This window comes from Astatotilapia calliptera, chromosome 3, assembly GCF_964374335.1.
Source record: "Astatotilapia calliptera chromosome 3, fAstCal68.1, whole genome shotgun sequence".
Lineage (NCBI taxonomy): Eukaryota > Metazoa > Chordata > Actinopteri > Cichliformes > Cichlidae > Astatotilapia > Astatotilapia calliptera.
Genome location: NC_137424.1, coordinates 81,992,869 through 82,011,644, shown reverse-complemented (window position 1 = coordinate 82,011,644; position 18,776 = coordinate 81,992,869). Strand labels below are relative to the sequence as shown.

The following is an 18,776-nucleotide window of genomic DNA, read 5'->3' as shown; positions in this document are numbered from 1 at the left end:
CATGTTTGCACTTTTTGCTACACTTCTTTTTGCAGCTGTCGACTTACACACGTGGCTGCAGCTTTTCAGCAGATACACAAATTAATTATTAACGTAACTGCTGCAAATTTCTATGTCCCACGGTAAAAGTGATTTCGGATGTTAAAAATTTATTTCGCATGATTTTTCTGCCAGGGAACTTGCACCCCACCTATCTGAACTTGACACACACTTTGAGAACCACTGTTCTACACGCACATTAATACTGCTTCATTTAAAGTAAATGAAAATAAAGGTTTTAAATGAACCTAAGGCTGGAAACAGAAGTGATCAGACAGCATCCAGGTTTATACAGGCAGTACAGCAGTTTGCTTGAGGAGAAAAATGTTTACCTTCAGCTTTCAGATGTTCTGCAGTTCTTCTTCTGCTGCTGCTGCTCCCAGACTGCTGATCTTCTTTCTCTCAAATTTCCTCTAATCATCTCCTTATGTAAAGATACCACAGCCCCACCCACATTTACCATGTGAACAATAATGAAACGCCTACTGCTTCAATGGCATGTCTTTGTGTGCATGTAATCAGGTTCCTGCACCAGAGAATGAAAGTGAAAGTAAGTCATGAAAACATCATGAGGTTTATAAAAGCGGGAGGATCTTTCAGATAAACAGTCCTTCCTTCAGGACTAATACTAAAACCGCAGGACAATGGGTAAGTCAGATTCAGCTTTTGGCATAATTTGTGTTTTTTTTAAATCACTGAGTCGAGTTTATATAAAATTCAGATTAACGTCTGGTACAGAGAGCGACACTTCTGAGACCATCCACCCCTGTACCTCCTGAATTTAGTGTTCTTTAACACAAATAATTCTGCTTAAACAAGTTAAATTCATTTCATGAGAAATCCATACAAACAATTAATTTATTTCCAGTATTTAGTTTTCTCTGTTAACAACAGTTATGTTGGTTCATGCTGTACGCCATTTGATTATATGACTTTTTCTCTTTAGGTCAGGGTCAATCTAGTAAGTATCACAGTTAACTCCAGGACAGTAAATTCATACAAACATTTATTGTATTAACAGTGATCGTTTCCTTAGTAACAGCAGTGAGATTGGTTGATGTTATACATCATTTGATCATCTGACTTTTTTCTCTTTAGAGGGTTCTTCTCCTTCTCCTCCTCAGCGTAAGTATCACAGTTAACTGCAGGACAGTAAATTTATACAAACATTTATTTTATTAACAGTGATTGTTTTCTTTTATAACAACAGTGAGATTGGTAGATGTTGTACATCATTTGATCATCTGACTTTTTCTCTTTAGGTAATTATTATTATCCTCCTCCTGGTAAGTAACATGCTTAACTATGGAACACAAAGCAGAATTAACTGACTTTTTTTTTTACTTTGAGTGCACATACAGATTGTTTTGTTTTGCAATTTGACTCAAATTAAGTTAAGAATATAATAAAATTTTGCTTTTATTAAATAGTTTGGGTTTGAATAAAGAAAGCTTCTTGTTGTACCAGTAATGCTGAAAGATAATAATAATAATGGATTGGATTTATATAGCGCTTTTCAAGGCACCCAAAGCGCTTTACAATGCCACTATTCATTCACTCTCACATTCACACACTGGTGGAGGCAGCTACGGTTGTAGCCACAGCTGCCCTGGGGCAGACTGACAGAAGCCAGGCTGCCATATCGCGCCATCGGCCCCTCTGGCCAACACCAGTAGGCGGTAGGTGAAGTGTCTTTCCCAAGGACACAACGACCAGGACAGAGAGCCCGGGGATCGAACCGGCCCCCAGATGCCAGTCTTTGCCTTTTGAACCTCTAAAGACAAATCTACTCAAACTGTTTATGTTCATGAAAAAAAAGACTCAGTGGTTCATGCATGTTGACAAACATTTTTTTTCCTCTCACCTAAAGTTGTGTCACCACCCTCTCCCCGTAAGTCAGATGATTTCTGAATATTACTCAGATAAAATACTATCAGTATTCTCTATGAATTATGATAATTAATTTGTCTCTTCTTTCTTTTGTCTCCTCTTCAGCATTGGGTGACGCATGGAGGAATCTTTCCTGGGTGTGAGTTTCCTTTCACACATATCTGAACACATTATTAATATAGAATGAGTAGTTAAAACCACATGAGCATCGTTAATAATTAAACTTGCTGCTCAAATAATCTATAAAGGTAGCAAAGACAAAGGCTGGAAGTCTTTGTGTTTCATTCCAAAAGAACAAGGCTCTTAAATCCAAAAAGTTGCATTGTATTATTTTTGTTATTTTGAACAGAGACAATCACAAAACTCTTACGAAGGTGCAGGACTACCAGCCTACAATAAGTGAAATCAGACACCTCAGAGTTCTTATATATGGACCTGTCGGATGTGGAAAGTCCAGCTTCATCAACTCTGTCAGCAGCGTTCTGCGAGGTAGAATTGCAATTCCTGCTTTGGCCAGTGCAACCACCTCTGACAGAAGTTTCACCACAAAGGTGAGATAGCTTCAGCTCGCTACTTCTTCAAACTGTTCTTTTAGCTTTGTTACTCTAAATGAAAAGTAATTATATTCTGAATCTATGTGGCTCCACTAATTGTTGGGATTCTTTATCTGATATTGTAGTCTTTACCTGTAGCCTTCAGACTACTATTGTAAACTTAAATTAAAAACAACTGAAAATAAGGAGAGTTACAGAATGAATCAAAATGAAGAGGAAACATTTCAAACACAGGAACTGAGGTGATAGAAACCTTAGAGATGCCACAATAAATAAACATGAAGTATTAAAAGAACAACACAAATTTAGGACTGTATGTATTGTATTATTGTAGGGTCTAGCTTACAATATAAAGTGCCTTGAAGCGATTGTTGTTGTGATTTGGCGCTATGTAAATACAATTGAATTGAATGGAATTGAATTGAATATGATGCAGGGCCAGAAGAGGAAGATAAAGTAGGGTACAGAGGAAAAATACCTGAAATATGAGGAACATAAAAGGTCTTGCTATTAGTAAAAGCAACACTCAATTTGTTTCTGTTTCAGTATCAAACACATAAAATAAGAAACGGAAGAGGAAGCTCAGCTACAGTATACCCTGTGGTCTTCAATGACATTATGGGTCTGGAGGAAGGGGTGGACTGTGGCGTTCATCCTGATGACATCAAACTGGCCATGCTTGGCCACGTGAAGGATGGTTACAGGGTACGTGTTACAGTTTATCCAGTGGAAACCTTTTAGGACTAATCTAAAAATCCACAAATTAAATGATCAGTTTTCATCTATAAGGGACTGGGACACTCTTGTGACCTGGGGATTAACTCTCAACCAACGAGCTCTTACAGTTATACTGTAAAACCATCCTCAATACACAACTTTTAATATCAATGTATGAATAACATGAATAAACAGCTTCTATATATAACTCCAAACATTCTGCAGCCTGTGGTATCTTTTAACAAACTGACCGATTTTCAGTGTTTTTCCTGGTTTCCAGTTCAACCCACTAGCTCCACTGTTAGAAGAAAATCCCAACTACAACCCAACCCCCACTGCAGATGATAAAGTTCATGTGCTGGTCTGTGTTCATTCTGGCAATGCATCAGAGATTAAGTTATCAGTTCTGCAGAAGATGAAAAATGTCCAGCAGCTGGCCAGTGATCTGGGTAAGGACATTCCCACGTTTATATATATATATATATATATATATATATATATATATATATATATATATATATATATATATATATATATATATAAAAAAAAACACCCAGCACGCCCCTGCGGGCGGTTTATCCTTCAAGCTCGGGTCCTCTACCAGAGGCCTGGGAGCTTGAGGGTCCTGCGCAGTATCTTAGCTGTTCCCAGGACTGCGCTCTTCTGGACAGAGATCTCCGATGTTGTTCCCGGGATCTGCTGGAGCCACTCGCCTATCTTGGGAGTCACCGCACCTAGTGCTCCGATTACCACGGGGACCACCGTTACCTTCACCCTCCACATCCTCTCGAGCTCTTCTCTGAGCCCTTGGTATTTCTCCAGCTTCTCGTGTTCCTTCTTCCTGATATTGCTGTCATTCGGAACCGCTACATCGATCACTACGGCCGTCTTCTTCTGTTTGTCTACCACCACTATGTCCGGTTGGTTAGCCACCACCATTTTGTCCGTCTGTATCTGGAAGTCCCACAGGATCTTAGCTCGGTCATTCTCCACCACCCTTGGGGGCATCTCCCATTTTGACCTCGGGACTTCCAGGTTATACTCGGCACAGATGTTCCTGTACACTATGCCGGCCACTTGGTTATGGCGTTCCATGTATGCCTTGCCTGCTAGCATCTTGCACCCTGCTGTTATGTGCTGGATTGTCTCTGGGGCATCTTTACACAGCCTGCACCTGGGGTCTTGCCTGGTGTGATAGACCCCAGCCTCTATGGATCTTGTGCTCAGAGCTTGTTCTTGTGCTGCCATGATTAGTGCCTCTGTGCTGTCTTTCAGTCCAGCTTTGTCCAGCCACTGGTAGGATTTCTGGATATCAGCCACCTCCTCTATCTGCCGGTGGTACATACCGTGCAGGGGCCTGTCCTTCCATGCTGGTTCCTCGTCTCCCTCCTCTTTCTTGGGTTTCTGCTGCCTGAGGTATTCACTGAGCACTCGGTCAGTTGGGGCCATCTTCCCAATGTATTCTTGGATGTTCGTTGTCTCATCCTGGACTGTGGTGCTGACACTCACCAGTCCCCGGCCCCCTTCCTTCCGCTTAGCGTACAGCCTCAGGGTGCTGGACTTGGGGTGAAACCCTCCATGCATGGTAAGGAGCTTTCTTGTCTTTATGTCAGTGGCTTCTATCTCCTCCTTTGGCCAGCCTATTACCCCAGCAGGGTACCTGATCACGGGCAGGGCGTACGTGTTGATGGCCCGGATCTTGTTCTTACCATTCAGCTGACTCCTCAGGACTTGCCTGACCCTCTGCAGGTACTTGGTGGTTGCAGCTTTTCTAGCGGCCTCTTCATGGTTCCCATTCGCCTGCGGGATCCCCAAGTACTTGTAACTGTCCTCTATGTCTGCAATGTTGCCTTCTGGTAGTTCAATCCCCTCAGTTCTGACTACCTTCCCTCTCTTTGTTACCATCCGACTACACTTCTCCAGTCCGAACGACATTCCAATGTCATTGCTGTATAGCCTGGTAGTGTGGATCAGTGAATCGATGTCTCGTTCACTCTTGGCATACAGCTTGATGTCATCCATGTACAGGAGGTGGCTGACAACTGCTCCGTTCCGTAGTCGGTATCCGTAGCCAGTCTTGTTAATGATCTCACTGAGGGGGTTCAGGCCTATGCAGAACAGCAGTGGGGACAGAGCATCTCCTTGGTAGATCCCGCACTTGATGGTGACTTGTGCTATGGGCTTGGAGTTGGCCTCTAGTGTTGTACGCCACATCCCCATTGAGTTCCTGATGAAGGCTCTTAGGGTCCCATTGATCTTGTACAATTCTAGGCATTCCAGTATCCAGCTGTGGGGCATTGAGTCATAGGCCTTCTTGTAATCAATCCAGGCAGTGCACAGGTTGGTCAGTCTGGTCTTGCAGTCTCGGCTGATTGTTCTGTCTACCAGTAGCTGGTGTTTTGCGCCTCTGGTATTCTTGCCAATTCCTTTCTGTGTCCCGCTCATGTATTGACCCATGTGACTGTTCATCTTAGCCGATATGATGCCTGACAGGAGCTTCCATGTAGTACTGAGGCAGGTTATTGGTCGGTAGTTGGAGGGGACCGGTCCCTTCTTGGGGTCCTTGGGGATCAGGACCGTCCGGCCTTCAGTTAGCCATTCCGGGTGTATCTCGTTAACTAGCAGCTGGTTCATTTGTGCTGCCAGACGCTCGTGGAGTGCAGTTAGCTTCTTCAGCCAGTAGGCGTGAACCATGTCGGGCCCTGGTGCTGTCCAACTCTTCATACTGGAGACCCTTTCTTGGATATCTGCCACTGTGATGGTTACTGGACCCTGTTCAGGGAGGTCGCTGTGGTCTGCCCTCAGATCCTCTAGCCACTGAGCATTGCCGTTATGGGTTGCATCCTTCTCCCATATGCTCTTCCAGTATTGCTCCGTCTCCAGCCTTGGTGGTGCTGTTCTCTTATTGTTCCCTTGCCACTGAGAGTACACCTTTGCTGGTTCTGTGGAGAACAGCTGGTTTATTCTCCTGCCTTCTATCTCTCTGGTGTACCTCCTCAAGCGGCTGGCCAAGGCTGTGAGTCTTTGCTTGGCAGTTTCCAAGGCCTCAGGTATGGACAGCTTGCTGTATTTCTTAGGCACCTTATTCGTCGCACCTTTCTGCAACTCCGTTAGTTGGCTAACCTCTCTCCGTGCTACTTTGATCTTGCCCTCTAGCCTCCTTCTCCATGGAGGGTACTGCCCCTTGTGGCTGTTCAACTTGTAGCCAAGCATCTCACTGATCACTGCTGCCGTATTGTAGATCAGCTTGTTAGTGTCGGTAATCGTGGTTGTAGGTATTGCCCGTAGTGCTGCATTAACATCATCTAGCAGACCTTCTGAGGGTACTTCACGTAATCTTGGTAACCGGCTACGGGGGATCCAGGTTTCAAGCTTGGCCATGATCCTATTTTTCAGGTCAGTTCCTCTCGCACTCAACGATCCTTCTCCTATCACACTTGGGGCTATGTACCCAATCTCGGGTGGGGGTGATGATATCTCCCCCCTGACCTGGCGTCCTGACTCCTCCTTGCCGTAGCATTTGTGTTGTACCTCGTCAATCTCTAGCTGTGAGAGCAGTCCCTTCTTTCGAATGTTGGAACACTGAGCTACTAGTTGTTTCGCCGTCATTGTGGATGTTGGGTATCGAAGAATCCATAGGTCCCTCATCCTATTCATGTAGCCCCTTCCGCCGGGGTTACTTGCATAGTAGCATTCCAACAACGCCCTGTTTTCGTCCCTTGCCCACCGATGCCTTCTTGTTCCAGTAGCCCACTTTTCGTCAGGGTGCCCTGGTTCCTCAACACCTGACGCGGACCTTGTTGATCCGGGCGACGTCCGAGCCGGCATGCCTTCATATTTATCTGTCTCGCTCATGTCTGCGGTAGGCTTGCTTAGCATAGGGGGTCTAGCCTTAGGACCCTTACTGGATACAGACGCCCCAGGCAGGAATCGAACTTGCGATCCTCTGTTCCAAAGGCGTGTAGTCTAACCACTACGCTATCCAGCTGCATATATATATATATATATATATATATATATATATATACGCTATCCAGCTGCTATATATATATATATATATATATATATATATATATATATAGCAGCTGGATAGCGTAGTGGTTAAACTACACGCCTTTGGAACAGAGGATCGCAAGTTCGATTCCTGCCTGGGGCGTCTGTATCCAGTAAGGGTCCTAAGGCTAGACCCCCTATGCTAAGCAAGCCTACCGCAGACATGAGCGAGACAGATAAATATGAAGGCATGCCGGCTCGGACGTCGCCCTGGACGTCCGAGCCGGAACAAGAGGGCTGGAACAAGAAGGCATCGGTGGGCAAGGGACGAAAACAGGGCGTTGTTGGAATGCTACTACGCAAGTAACCCCGGCGGAAGGGGCTACATGAATAGGATGAGGGACCTATGGATTCTTCGATACCCAACATCCACAATGACGGCGAAACAACTAGTAGCTCAGTGTTCCAACATTCGAAAGAAGGGACTGCTCTCACAGCTAGAGATTGACGAGGTACAACACAAATGCTACGGCAAGGAGGAGTCAGGACGCCAGGTCAGGGGGGAGATATCATCACCCCCACCCGAGATACATGGAACGCCATAACCAAGTGGCCGGCATAGTGTACAGGAACATCTGTGCCGAGTATAACCTAGAAGTCCCGAGGTCAAAATGGGAGATGCCCCCAAGGGTGGTGGAGAATGACCGAGCTAAGATCCTGTGGGACTTCCAGATACAGACGGACAAAATGGTGGTGGCTAACCAACCGGACATAGTGGTGGTAGACAAACAGAAGAAGACGGCCGTAGTGATCGATGTAGCGGTTCCGAATGACAGCAATATCAGGAAGAAGGAACACGAGAAGCTGGAGAAATACCAAGGGCTCAGAGAAGAGCTCGAGAGGATGTGGAGGGTGAAGGTAACGGTGGTCCCCGTGGTAATCGGAGCACTAGGTGCGGTGACTCCCAAGCTAGGCGAGTGGCTCCAGCAGATCCCGGGAAAAACATCGGAGATCTCTGTCCAGAAGAGCGCAGTCCTGGGAACAGCTAAGATACTGCGCAGGACCCTCAAGCTCCCAGGCCTCTGGTAGAGGACCCGAGCTTGAGGGATAAACCGCCCGCAGGGGCGTGCTGGGTGTTTTTATATATATATATATATATATATATATATATATATATCAACGTTGGATAGCGTAGTGGCACCCTGACGAAAAGTGGACTACTGGAACAAGAAGGCATCGGTGGGCAAGAGACGAAAACAGGGCATTGTTGGAATGCTACTACGCAAGTAACCCCGGCAGAAGGGGCTACATGAATAGGATGATGGACCTATGGATTCTTCGATACCCAACATCCACAATGACGGCGAAACAGCTAGTAGCTCAGTGTTCCAACATTCGAAAGAAGGGACTGCTCTCACAGCTAGAGATTGACGAGGTACAACACAAATGCTACGGCAAGGAGGAGTCAGGACGCCAGGTCAGGGGGGAGATATCATCACCCCCACCCGAGATTGGGTACATAGCCCCAAGTGCGATAGGAGAAGGATTGTTGAGTGCGAGAGGAACTGACCTGAAAAATAGGATAATGGCCAAGCTTGAAACCTGGATCCCCCGTAGCCGGTTACCAAGATTACGTGAAGTACCCTCAGAAGGTCTGCTAGATGATGTTAATGCAGCACTACGGACGATACCTACAACCACGATTACCGACACTAACAAGCTGATCTACAATACGGCAGCAGTGATCAGTGAGATGCTTGGCTACAAGTTGAACAGCCACAAGGGGCAGTACCCTCCATGGAGAAGGAGGCTAGAGGGCAAGATCAAAGTAGCACGGAGGGAGGTTAGCCAACTAACGGAGTTGCAGAAAGGTGCGACAAAGAAGGTGCATAAGAAATACAGCAAGCTGTCCATACCTGAGGCCTTAGAAACTGCCAAGCAAAGACTCACAGCCTTGGCCAGCCGCTTGAGGAGGTACACCAGAGAGATAGAAGGCAGGAGAATAAACCAGCTGTTCTCCACAGAACCAGCAAAGGTGTACTCTCAGTGGCAAGGGAACAATAATAAGAGAACAGCACCACCAAGGCTGGAGACGGAGCAATACTGGAAGAGCATATGGGAGAAGGACGCAACCCATAACGGCAATGCTCAGTGGCTAGTGGATCTGAGGGCAGACCACAGCGACCTCCCTGAACAGGGTCCAGTAACCATCACAGTGGCAGATATCCAAGAAAGGGTCTCCAGTATGAAGAGTTGGACAGCACCAGGGCCCGACATGGTTCACGCCTACTGGCTAAAGAAGCTGACTGCACTCCACGAGCGTCTGGCAGCACAAATGAACCAGCTGCTAGTTAACGAGAGACACCCGGAATGGCTAACCGAAGGTCGGACGGTCCTGATCCCCAAGGACCCCAAGAAGGGACCGGTCCCCTCCAACTACCGACCAATAACCTGCCTCAGTACTACATGGAAGCTCCTGTCAGGCATCATATCGGCTAAGATGAACAGGCACATGGGTCAATACATGAGTGGGACACAGAAAGGAATTGGCAAGAATACCAGAGGCGCAAAGCACCAGCTACTGGTAGACAGAACAGTCAGCCGAGACTGCAAGACCAGACTGACCAACCTGTGCACTGCCTGGATTGATTACAAGAAGGCCTATGACTCAATGCCCCACAGCTGGATACTGGAATGCCTAGAATTGTACAAGCTCAATGGGACCCTAAGAGCCTTCATCAGGAACTCAATGGGGATGTGGCGTACAACACTAGAGGCCAACTCCAAGCCCATAGAACAAGTCACCATCAAGTGCGGGATCTACCAAGGAGATGCTCTGTCCCCACTGCTGTTCTGCATAGGCCTGAACCCCCTCAGTGAGATCATTAACAAGACTGGCTACGGATACCGATTACGGAACGGAGCAGTTGTCAGCCACCTCCTGTACATGGATGACATCAAGCTGTATGCCAAGAGTGAACGAGACATCGATTCACTGATCCACACTACCAGGCTATACAGCAATGACATTGGAATGTCGTTCGGACTGGAGAAGTGTAGTCGGATGGTAACAAAGAGAGGGAAGGTAGTCAGAACTGAGGGGATTGAACTACCAGAAGGCAACATTGCAGACATAGAGGACAGTTACAAGTACCTGGGGATCCCGCAGGCAAATGGGAACCATGAAGAGGCCGCTAGAAAGGCTGCAACCACCAAGTACCTGCAGAGGGTCAGGCAAGTCCTGAGGAGTCAGCTGAATGGTAAGAACAAGATCCGGGCCATCAACACGTACGCCCTGCCCGTGATCAGGTACCCTGCTGGGGTAATAGGCTGGTCAAAAGAGGAGATAGAAGCCACTGACATAAAGACAAGAAAGCTCCTTACCATGCATGGAGGGTTTCACCCCAAGTCCAGCACCCTGAGGCTGTACGCTAAGCGGAAGGAAGGGGGCCAGGGACTGGTGAGTGTCAGCACCACAGTCCAGGATGAGACAACGAACATCCAAGAATACATTGGGAAGATGGCCCCAACTGACCGAGTGCTCAGTGAATACCTCAGGCAGCAGAAACCCAAGAAAGAGGAGGGAGACGAGGAACCATCATGGAAGGACAGGCCCCTGCACGGTATGTACCACCGGCAGATAGAGGAGGTGGCTGATATCCAGAAATCCTACCAGTGGCTGGACAAAGCTGGACTGAAAGACAGCACAGAGGCACTAATCATGGCAGCACAAGAACAAGCTCTGAGTACAAGATCCATAGAGGCTGGGGTCTATCACACCAGGCAAGACCCCAGGTGCAGGCTGTGTAAAGATGCCCCAGAGACAATCCAGCACATTACAGCAGGGTGCAAGATGCTAGCAGGCAAGGCATACATGGAACGCCATAACCAAGTGGCCGGCATAGTGTACAGGAACATCTGTGCCGAGTATAACCTGGAAGTCCCGAGGTCAAAATGGGAGATGCCCCCAAGGGTGGTGGAGAATGACCGAGCTAAGATCCTGTGGGACTTCCAGATACAGACGGACAAAATGGTGGTGGCTAACCAACCGGACATAGTGGTGGTAGACAAACAGAAGAAGATGGCCGTAGTGATCGATGTAGCGGTTCCGAATGACAGCAATATCAGGAAGAAGGAACACGAGAAGCTGGAGAAATACCAAGGGCTCAGAGAAGAGCTCGAGAGGATGTGGAGGGTGAAGGTAATGGTGGTCCCCGTGGTAATCGGAGCACTAGGTGCGGTGACTCCCAAGCTAGGCGAGTGGCTCCAGCAGATCCCGGGAATAACATCGGAGATCTCTGTCCAGAAGAGCGCAGTCCTGGGAACAGCTAAGATACTGCGCAGGACCCTCAAGCTCCCAGGCCTCTGGTAGAGGACCCGAGCTTGAAGGATAAACTGCCCGCAGGGGCGTGCTGGGTGTTTTTATATATGTATATATATATATATGTGTGTGTGTGTATATGTATGCGTGTGTGTGTGTGCGCGTATGTACATATATATGAGAAACATGTGGAGGACAGATGTGAAGGACAAGCTTAAACCATGTTTTATGCCTCAAATGGCAGGGACGAAACAGGAAGATGAAGATTTATATGATGTGAATCAGTGATTCTGTCTTCAGGGATTCCTCAAATGGCAATGATTACCAAAATTGATCATGCCTGTCCTGAAACTGAAAAAGACCTGAGGAATGTGTATAGGAGCAAATACCTGAAGAAGAAGGTAAGTCTGTGAGTCTGTACAGAAATATGATGATAGAGCAAAAAATCTGAACATCATGTGGTGTTTCTTTAATGCTCAGATGAAAGCCTTCAGCGCACAGGTGGGAATCCCGATGAACTGCATCTTTCCTGTGAAGAACTATAGCGATGAAATCAGCATGAACAAGGCTGTTGACACGCTGATTCTCAGTGCACTCGAGAAAATGATCGACTTTGGAGACGACTTCATAGAAAACTAATTTTCTGAAACTACATTATTGTAGTGTCTTTACCTTATAATATAAAGAACCTTCATTGCAACTGTTGTGATTTGTTGCTATAACAATAATATTGAATTGAATTGAAATAATGCTGTTATAAAACCTAAAGTACTATTTGAAAAAGCTTTACACAAGTCAAGCTAAATAATTTTGAGTAAACATCTACTGGAATATTTGAATAGGTTATGAGATGATGTGTCTTTGTTGTATAAGCAAACCCATTAAAAAAATGTGGACAAAATATATGCTTCCACTCATTGAGTTGACCTATTCACGAGGGCCCCTTACATCCATTGACCTTGTCATCATATCGCCTAGAAGGGGTCAAATATGTGTACCAGCAGGTGAATATATACGGTACATAAGCATAGCAGGTAATGAAACCAGGTGTATATGTTAGACTGAGTTTCAGTGTAAATGTATATACATGTGTGTATGTGGGCACGTGTATGTCGGTGATTGTGAGAAAAACGTTCTACAAGACAATACAGAGACACTAAACATAGAGTTACAATGGAATGGTTTAGATCAAATAATGTTCATATGTTAGAACGGCACAGTCAAAGTCCAGATCTAAATCCCATTGAGCATCTGTCGCAAGACTTGAAAGTTGGTGTTCACAGATCCTATCAAAAATTTCAGTCTCTAGATGTGCAACGCTGGTAGAGGCATACCCCAAATGACAGTTGTAACTGCAGTGAAAGGTGGCTCTAAGAAGTAGTGATGCAGAGAGGCTGAATACAAATGCACACCACAGATTTTTGAAAACCTTCACAATTATGTGCTATTTTGTGTTGGTCTACCACAGAAAATCTCAATAAACATTTAAGTTTGTGGTTGTAAGGTAACAAAATGTGTTAAAGTTCAAGTAGTATGAATACTTTTCAAGGCACTGTAGACATATGTGGTATCCATGGAAATGTCAGAATGTCAACTAAAAGCTCAAAAGAACATTTCAACAACCACCAAAGAGCTCAAACATCAAACGATTAAACAGCAGATAAAGAGAATCCACAAAAATTAAAAACAAAGCACAGCTCATTTACCCGATGGGACGTGCACAGACATGACATTGGGAGCTGAAAGCCGACATCTCACAAATAATAATCTGTGAGACTCCAGGTTTCATCACAATCCAAGCAAAATTCATAGAACCAACAGGAAAAGAAGACTAAATTACACGTAATAGTGGAAAAATGTTATAATGAATTGTCTTTCTTTGGCAGTTTTACTTACACCACAAAAAAATTGCAGGGGAGCTTCACTGGTCCAACCCATTTAAGATCAAATTGGGCATTACGTAGCCCACTATGTGAAATTAGTGACACACAAAATGGACAAAAAAAACACACCCATTGGGACTAACAAGGTGTGGTGAGAGGTCGCAAAACGGCATATGCAATATGGGGACCTGAGTGGTGCTTGATGTTGAGTGAATATATCTATGAACATTAAGTTATATGAGCAATACGTGTGTTGCCTGCATGTGTGTTTGTGTGTCCTGTATAACCATAACCACCCTGAAATCTAAAATGCACTGGCTACAAAAATCCATCTATACGCGGACAATGCAGAACTCATTTTTGTGAGCGATGAAACGTTTCTCACACTGAAAACTCTACGTCCAAATGAACAGAATTAAGATTTTGGGATGTAGTGTAGATAGGAATATGCATTTAACCATGCTGACTGGATCTTGTAGACATCTGTTCTGCCGGCTGATTGCATCGCTCTGCCCTCTTGTCATGGCACCCATTCCGTGCTAACAACCTGACTCAAAAACCCCATCTGCCACGAAATCCTCATTTATAAAGAATTGTAAAATCCCGAGCTTTAAAGCGTACTGGGGGATTCTTCATTTCCAGTGTGCACACACTGATACTCCAGTGGAATGTGTTATGAGGAACTCCGTATCTTTGTTCAGTATCTTAGTTGAAAAGACCTTGTGACACCCAGCAAACACAAAATTGTTTCAACGATATCCTCATTCTTATCTGACATTTTTTTAACCTTAAGACAACTGACGTAAAAGAGAAGTTATTCGTGCAGGTGTTGTTTTGTGCTTTAAGAAATCGACAAGGTGTATTATATTTCCTTCTTTGGAAACTGGTTCTCTCTGGTCCTGTGTGGGTTTTCTCTTGGTACCCCAGCTTCCTCCAAACCCTGCAAAGACATGCACATTAGGTTAACTACACATTCTTAATTGGTTGTGGGTGGTTGGACAGGTACTTGTATAAATACACCTTGGATCTGACACCAGATTTATTCAAGAGGATGATTTGGGGTTTGCTGGGTTGTACAAATGATTGAGCTCTTGATGTTACAGATTGTAAAGATATCATTTAAAATCCACTCATAAGTGACCGATAGCTAACACCCTGAAATCACTGAATTATTGTAGAAGAAGAAGATCATCATGGAACAGGCAAAATGAAGCTTGGATAATGGGTGGTATCCGTTGTGCCGAAATAAGGAAGGCATAAGATCAGAGTGAGCATCTCATTACCTGATTTTTATAGCCACCCTCGCAGCTGACTATAACAAATTAATTATGGTTAAAGCACTACTCTTCTGAGTTCAGCTGCAGTCGGGGATGCACAGTACAGTAGTGCAATTCATCCTGATCGGTGATTGGTCGGAAGTCTAGAGTGAAAGAAGAGGCTTGTGATTGGTGAAAAATGTGCAATGAAGAAGCCTTCTTTTATTCATTCAGTCTGTTGTCTGTTTTTTCTTTATCAGGTGATGTTTCCAGCTCCTTTATCCCACCTGACGCCTGGACTGCTGTCTGTGGTCTTCAGCGTGATCACAATGTGTTATTTATGTATTTTGACTGGTTTACAATGACAGGACAGCAAGCATTATCAGTGTATATTCCAATAAAAGCATCTAGTTTTTACTCCAACATCGATGAGGATTTTCTTTTGGCTCATTTGAACCGACATGTTGGAAAGTCTCCTGAAATTAAATGCAATTGAAAATCAATTCCTTTCTTTTCTTCTGTGCAAAGACTAGCCATAAGAGGAGTCTTTTAGGTTCTCCTGATGAGACAATGTAATTGTTTTACTTTTCTACTGGTAAAATCTGAAGGATTATTCATGCCATGACACTGTCATTTACAGACAGGCAAGAAATTAAAGGCATGCCCTGAACTCTACACAGAGATACATTGTTGCACTTTGCTGCCAAGTTAGGGTTCACTTGTCAAAAGTAAAAGAGTTGTAAAATCATTACAAACTTGCTATCAGAGATTATGTTTCTCCCGGGACAAATAGACTGAGTAGTTGATTATGAAAATGGCGTGATCATACACCATGGCTTTCACAGTCACCTGATGTCAACCAAGACTATTCTGGGGAAATTTGACACACATAACAGATAGATAATAGCTCTGTTAGTGTTTCCTAATCAATTCCAGGAAACACTGAAGTTGTTGCGGAGCCATGTGTTGTACAAATACTTCCAAAACTTGTCTTTGCCTGCTTGTACGCATTGCGTCTTTGGTTCAGGTCTGTTATGTGTTTCTACATAGTTGTGTCTACGTGTCTAAGGCAGATTAAAGCCCAATTTGGGTATTCATTAAGTAAATCCACAACTCACTGTTACTGTAACACAGGACACTTTATTAAAGTGCATGAAACAGGAATACAGGAAAACAGCACTGCAGGGTAGTCAATCAGTGAACTGAACTAGAAAAAGTCAAAAGTGCCTATCAGGTAGGCTGGAATCATACACGTTACCATCAACAATATCATTGTGAATGTTACACATACTTACAGAAAGTTTACAACGAGCGAGATGTACTGACAATTAAGCACCATGTTGACTTGAAGGCGCGTGGATACCCTCCGTGCGTGAGTGAAGGCAGCGGCTCGGCTGAGCAGCTGCTGTGTGCAGGTTTGGTGAAGACCATACTTCTCATGGGCATCTGGATTTACAACATGAATTGCTAATGTCGCGATCATCAGTTGCAGCCACTGAAAAGACTAGAAATGGGCGTAATACATTAGATGTTGGTTAGCGCGCGGCTAACATTTACCACAAAGAAAAAGGCTTAAATGCGCTATTCAGCGTCGTGTAATTTCCGCTAAATCCAGAGTCTGTAACTTAACGTAAACATAGAAGAAATGCCAGTTTCCATTAAAAATGAATGGCGGACTTGCCGGCTTCTTGGCTCTTCTGCTGTGTGTTGTTGTTGTTTTGGTGACGCAACTTCCGTCGACCAGACGATTGGTCGTCTACAGTGGGATTCGGCGCCCCTATTGGCCCGAGTCTACAGTGTTTACGCTCACGGTAGACTCTGGGCCAATAACAAGATGTAACGGTCTACAGACAGCGTAGACTTTGCACCATCGTAGACTCGACTTCTACGATCTCCCCCTTGCAGCCAGCAACACCCAGTTTACCACACCTTCTTTACACACTGCGCAAATGTCACCCACTCTGTTCCATCTCAACATCCCAGCCACAACCCATTCTCTTGGCAACAGCTAAAACCCCAAAATACTTTCCAAAGCTCTGGCCCTCTCCCTAGCTTCAGCTTCAGTTTAAAAATATACTCAACTATCCTGCACAGTTGATTTGCACAACACATGAAAAACCTGGACTTAAAATCTTCTTGACCTGACAGCTTCCTTGATTTGATCCGGTAGCAGTAGTGGTTGTAGCTACAGCAGCTCTGGGATTCCAAGTGCCGAAACCAAGCCCAGATAGATGAGGAAGGTTGTGTTGGGACAGGCATCTCCCATAAAATCTTGGTCAAATCAAACATGCAGACTGGAAGAATGAGCTTTTTCTCGCTGGATTGATTTGGGGTCTGGGTTACCAGTCACCACCACCAGTGATCTTAGTGGAGAATTTACTGCTGTAGGATGAAGACAAAGGAAAAGGAGAGGGGTAAGGCCTGCTAGGAGGCTACAAGAGAGAAGGAAAGACAGGGGAGTGAGGAGTTGAGAGAAGGATTTTTAAATGTAGGGAGTATGACTGGTAAAGGGGGCTCACTTCCTGACGTGATGGAGAGAAGGACGGTAGCTATATTGTGTGGTCAGGGGTCCCGTTAGAAGGGAAGCAAAGCCGGAGCATTGGAGCTGGATATACAAATTGTTCTTGTGTAGATTTAAACTGTGCTACATGGTCATTGATCAATGGTCATGACATTTTGCCTATTTATGTTCATGCATCTGAGCTCACGGCCAACTGTTAATCAGTGGTGCTAGTTTTGGTCATTATGCAAATGTACCACTTATAAGGTTGGGCAAAACCTTACCTCGAGCTAAGACTGAGTTAATGAACTTGGACTTCTATATCACTTTTCCACTGTCCTGGAGTACTAAAAGTGCTCTATAAAACACACGTCATTCATATTGGTCTGTATTCACCCAAGAATACACACCCATTCCCACTATTAACTATGCTCTTAGTGCTTTCTAACTATCATTCATACTCCGATGGATGCGTCAGAGAGCAAGTGAGAGTTAGTATTTTGCAAAGAGGTGGCGGGCTCAGTACCCTTCCCCTAACCCTAACCCTCTGTATGCCAGTGCACCAAAATCACAACAGTGGAACAACAAAAATTCAAATTCGTAATACCTAACCTAATCCTAATTTGATAGAACTTTGTTTCTGTGGCTCCTCTAGTTTTTCCTTATTCTATTTCTCCATAAGATGGCAGTAATAATCTACAAAATAACACCACAGCCAATGACACTAAAACCAGCAGCTTTAGGAGCCAGTAGAATAGAAGGCTGGATGCAGAATTCACGATCTGGTATCAGTATGGCAAACATTAATGTTCTACAGCATTCTTTGAATGGAATGTGACTTGGACTGTTAGACTACTACAGCAGAGTAACAATCGTAACAATATGACATCATTCACTTTATAAAAGCAGGAGTATCTTTCAGTCTGTGACTTGTCCTTCCTTCGCTTCTTTGGCATCAAAACTACGGCAATATCATGAGTTCTTGTAAGTAGAGATGTTTCACTTAATGCAATAAATGTTTTACTGAAGATAGAAGTCCAGAGAATATTATTCCGAACTTTCGTTCATAATAAATAAAGAATGAAGTGTGACTCACCTTGAATTGAATCTGTTTTTTTGGTTAGTATTATTATTTTTTGTCGTATTAGTACTAGTATTACTTCCGAACCAGAAATGACCAGAATCGACATCACTCAGGTGTTGTTACAGTAAAGAACTTCGACTGAAAAATTGCTGAAAACGCACAGACGATACAGACATTAATTGACATCAATAAAAATTGCAACGACATGTCTACTAAATGAATTTAAATGTATTTCATGAAAAGATACATGGAAACGTTTAGTGTGTTAAGAGATTGATTGGTTCATATTGGATGCTGTAAAAAACAAAATCTGAAAGAATGGAACCTGTAAGTAACTTTTTTAAATCAGTGTTTTTCTAACTAAACAGTACAAAGATTTATGAATATGCTTGTATAAATCATGTAAATCATCTGTTTTGTACTATTGATTACACGTCTGAGTTTGGATTTATTTATTCTGGGATATATTTCATGAACATGGTTTGTATAGATTTGTCTTTGAAGGGTTTCATGCATGTTAACCACATTATCTCACCTAC

At 44.2% G+C, this 18,776-nt stretch overlaps 2 protein-coding genes across 2 annotated transcripts in view; both read left to right on the top strand.

Moving 5' to 3' along the window:
- Positions 1-651: 651 nt before the first annotated feature.
- On the top strand, positions 652-12,415 carry LOC145425965 (interferon-induced protein 44-like). Its single transcript, XM_080299493.1, has 11 exons — positions 652-687; positions 986-1,000; positions 1,138-1,164; positions 1,302-1,325; positions 1,910-1,930; positions 2,035-2,068; positions 2,279-2,480; positions 3,030-3,188; positions 3,481-3,649; positions 11,815-11,915; positions 11,995-12,415. Exons 1-11 carry the CDS (start codon positions 684-686, stop codon positions 12,151-12,153), a joined length of 915 nt encoding a protein of 304 aa, XP_080155619.1. The 5' UTR covers positions 652-683; the 3' UTR covers positions 12,154-12,415.
- Positions 12,416-18,069: 5,654 nt separating this feature from the next.
- The window catches only part of LOC145425966 (interferon-induced protein 44-like), a 53,131-nt gene continuing 52,424 nt past the window's right edge, over positions 18,070-18,776 (top strand). The window contains exon 1 of the mRNA XM_080299494.1: positions 18,070-18,137. Coding sequence (XP_080155620.1) covers positions 18,128-18,137 — 10 coding nt within the window. The 5' untranslated portion in view covers positions 18,070-18,127. The remainder of the gene's footprint in view (positions 18,138-18,776) is intronic.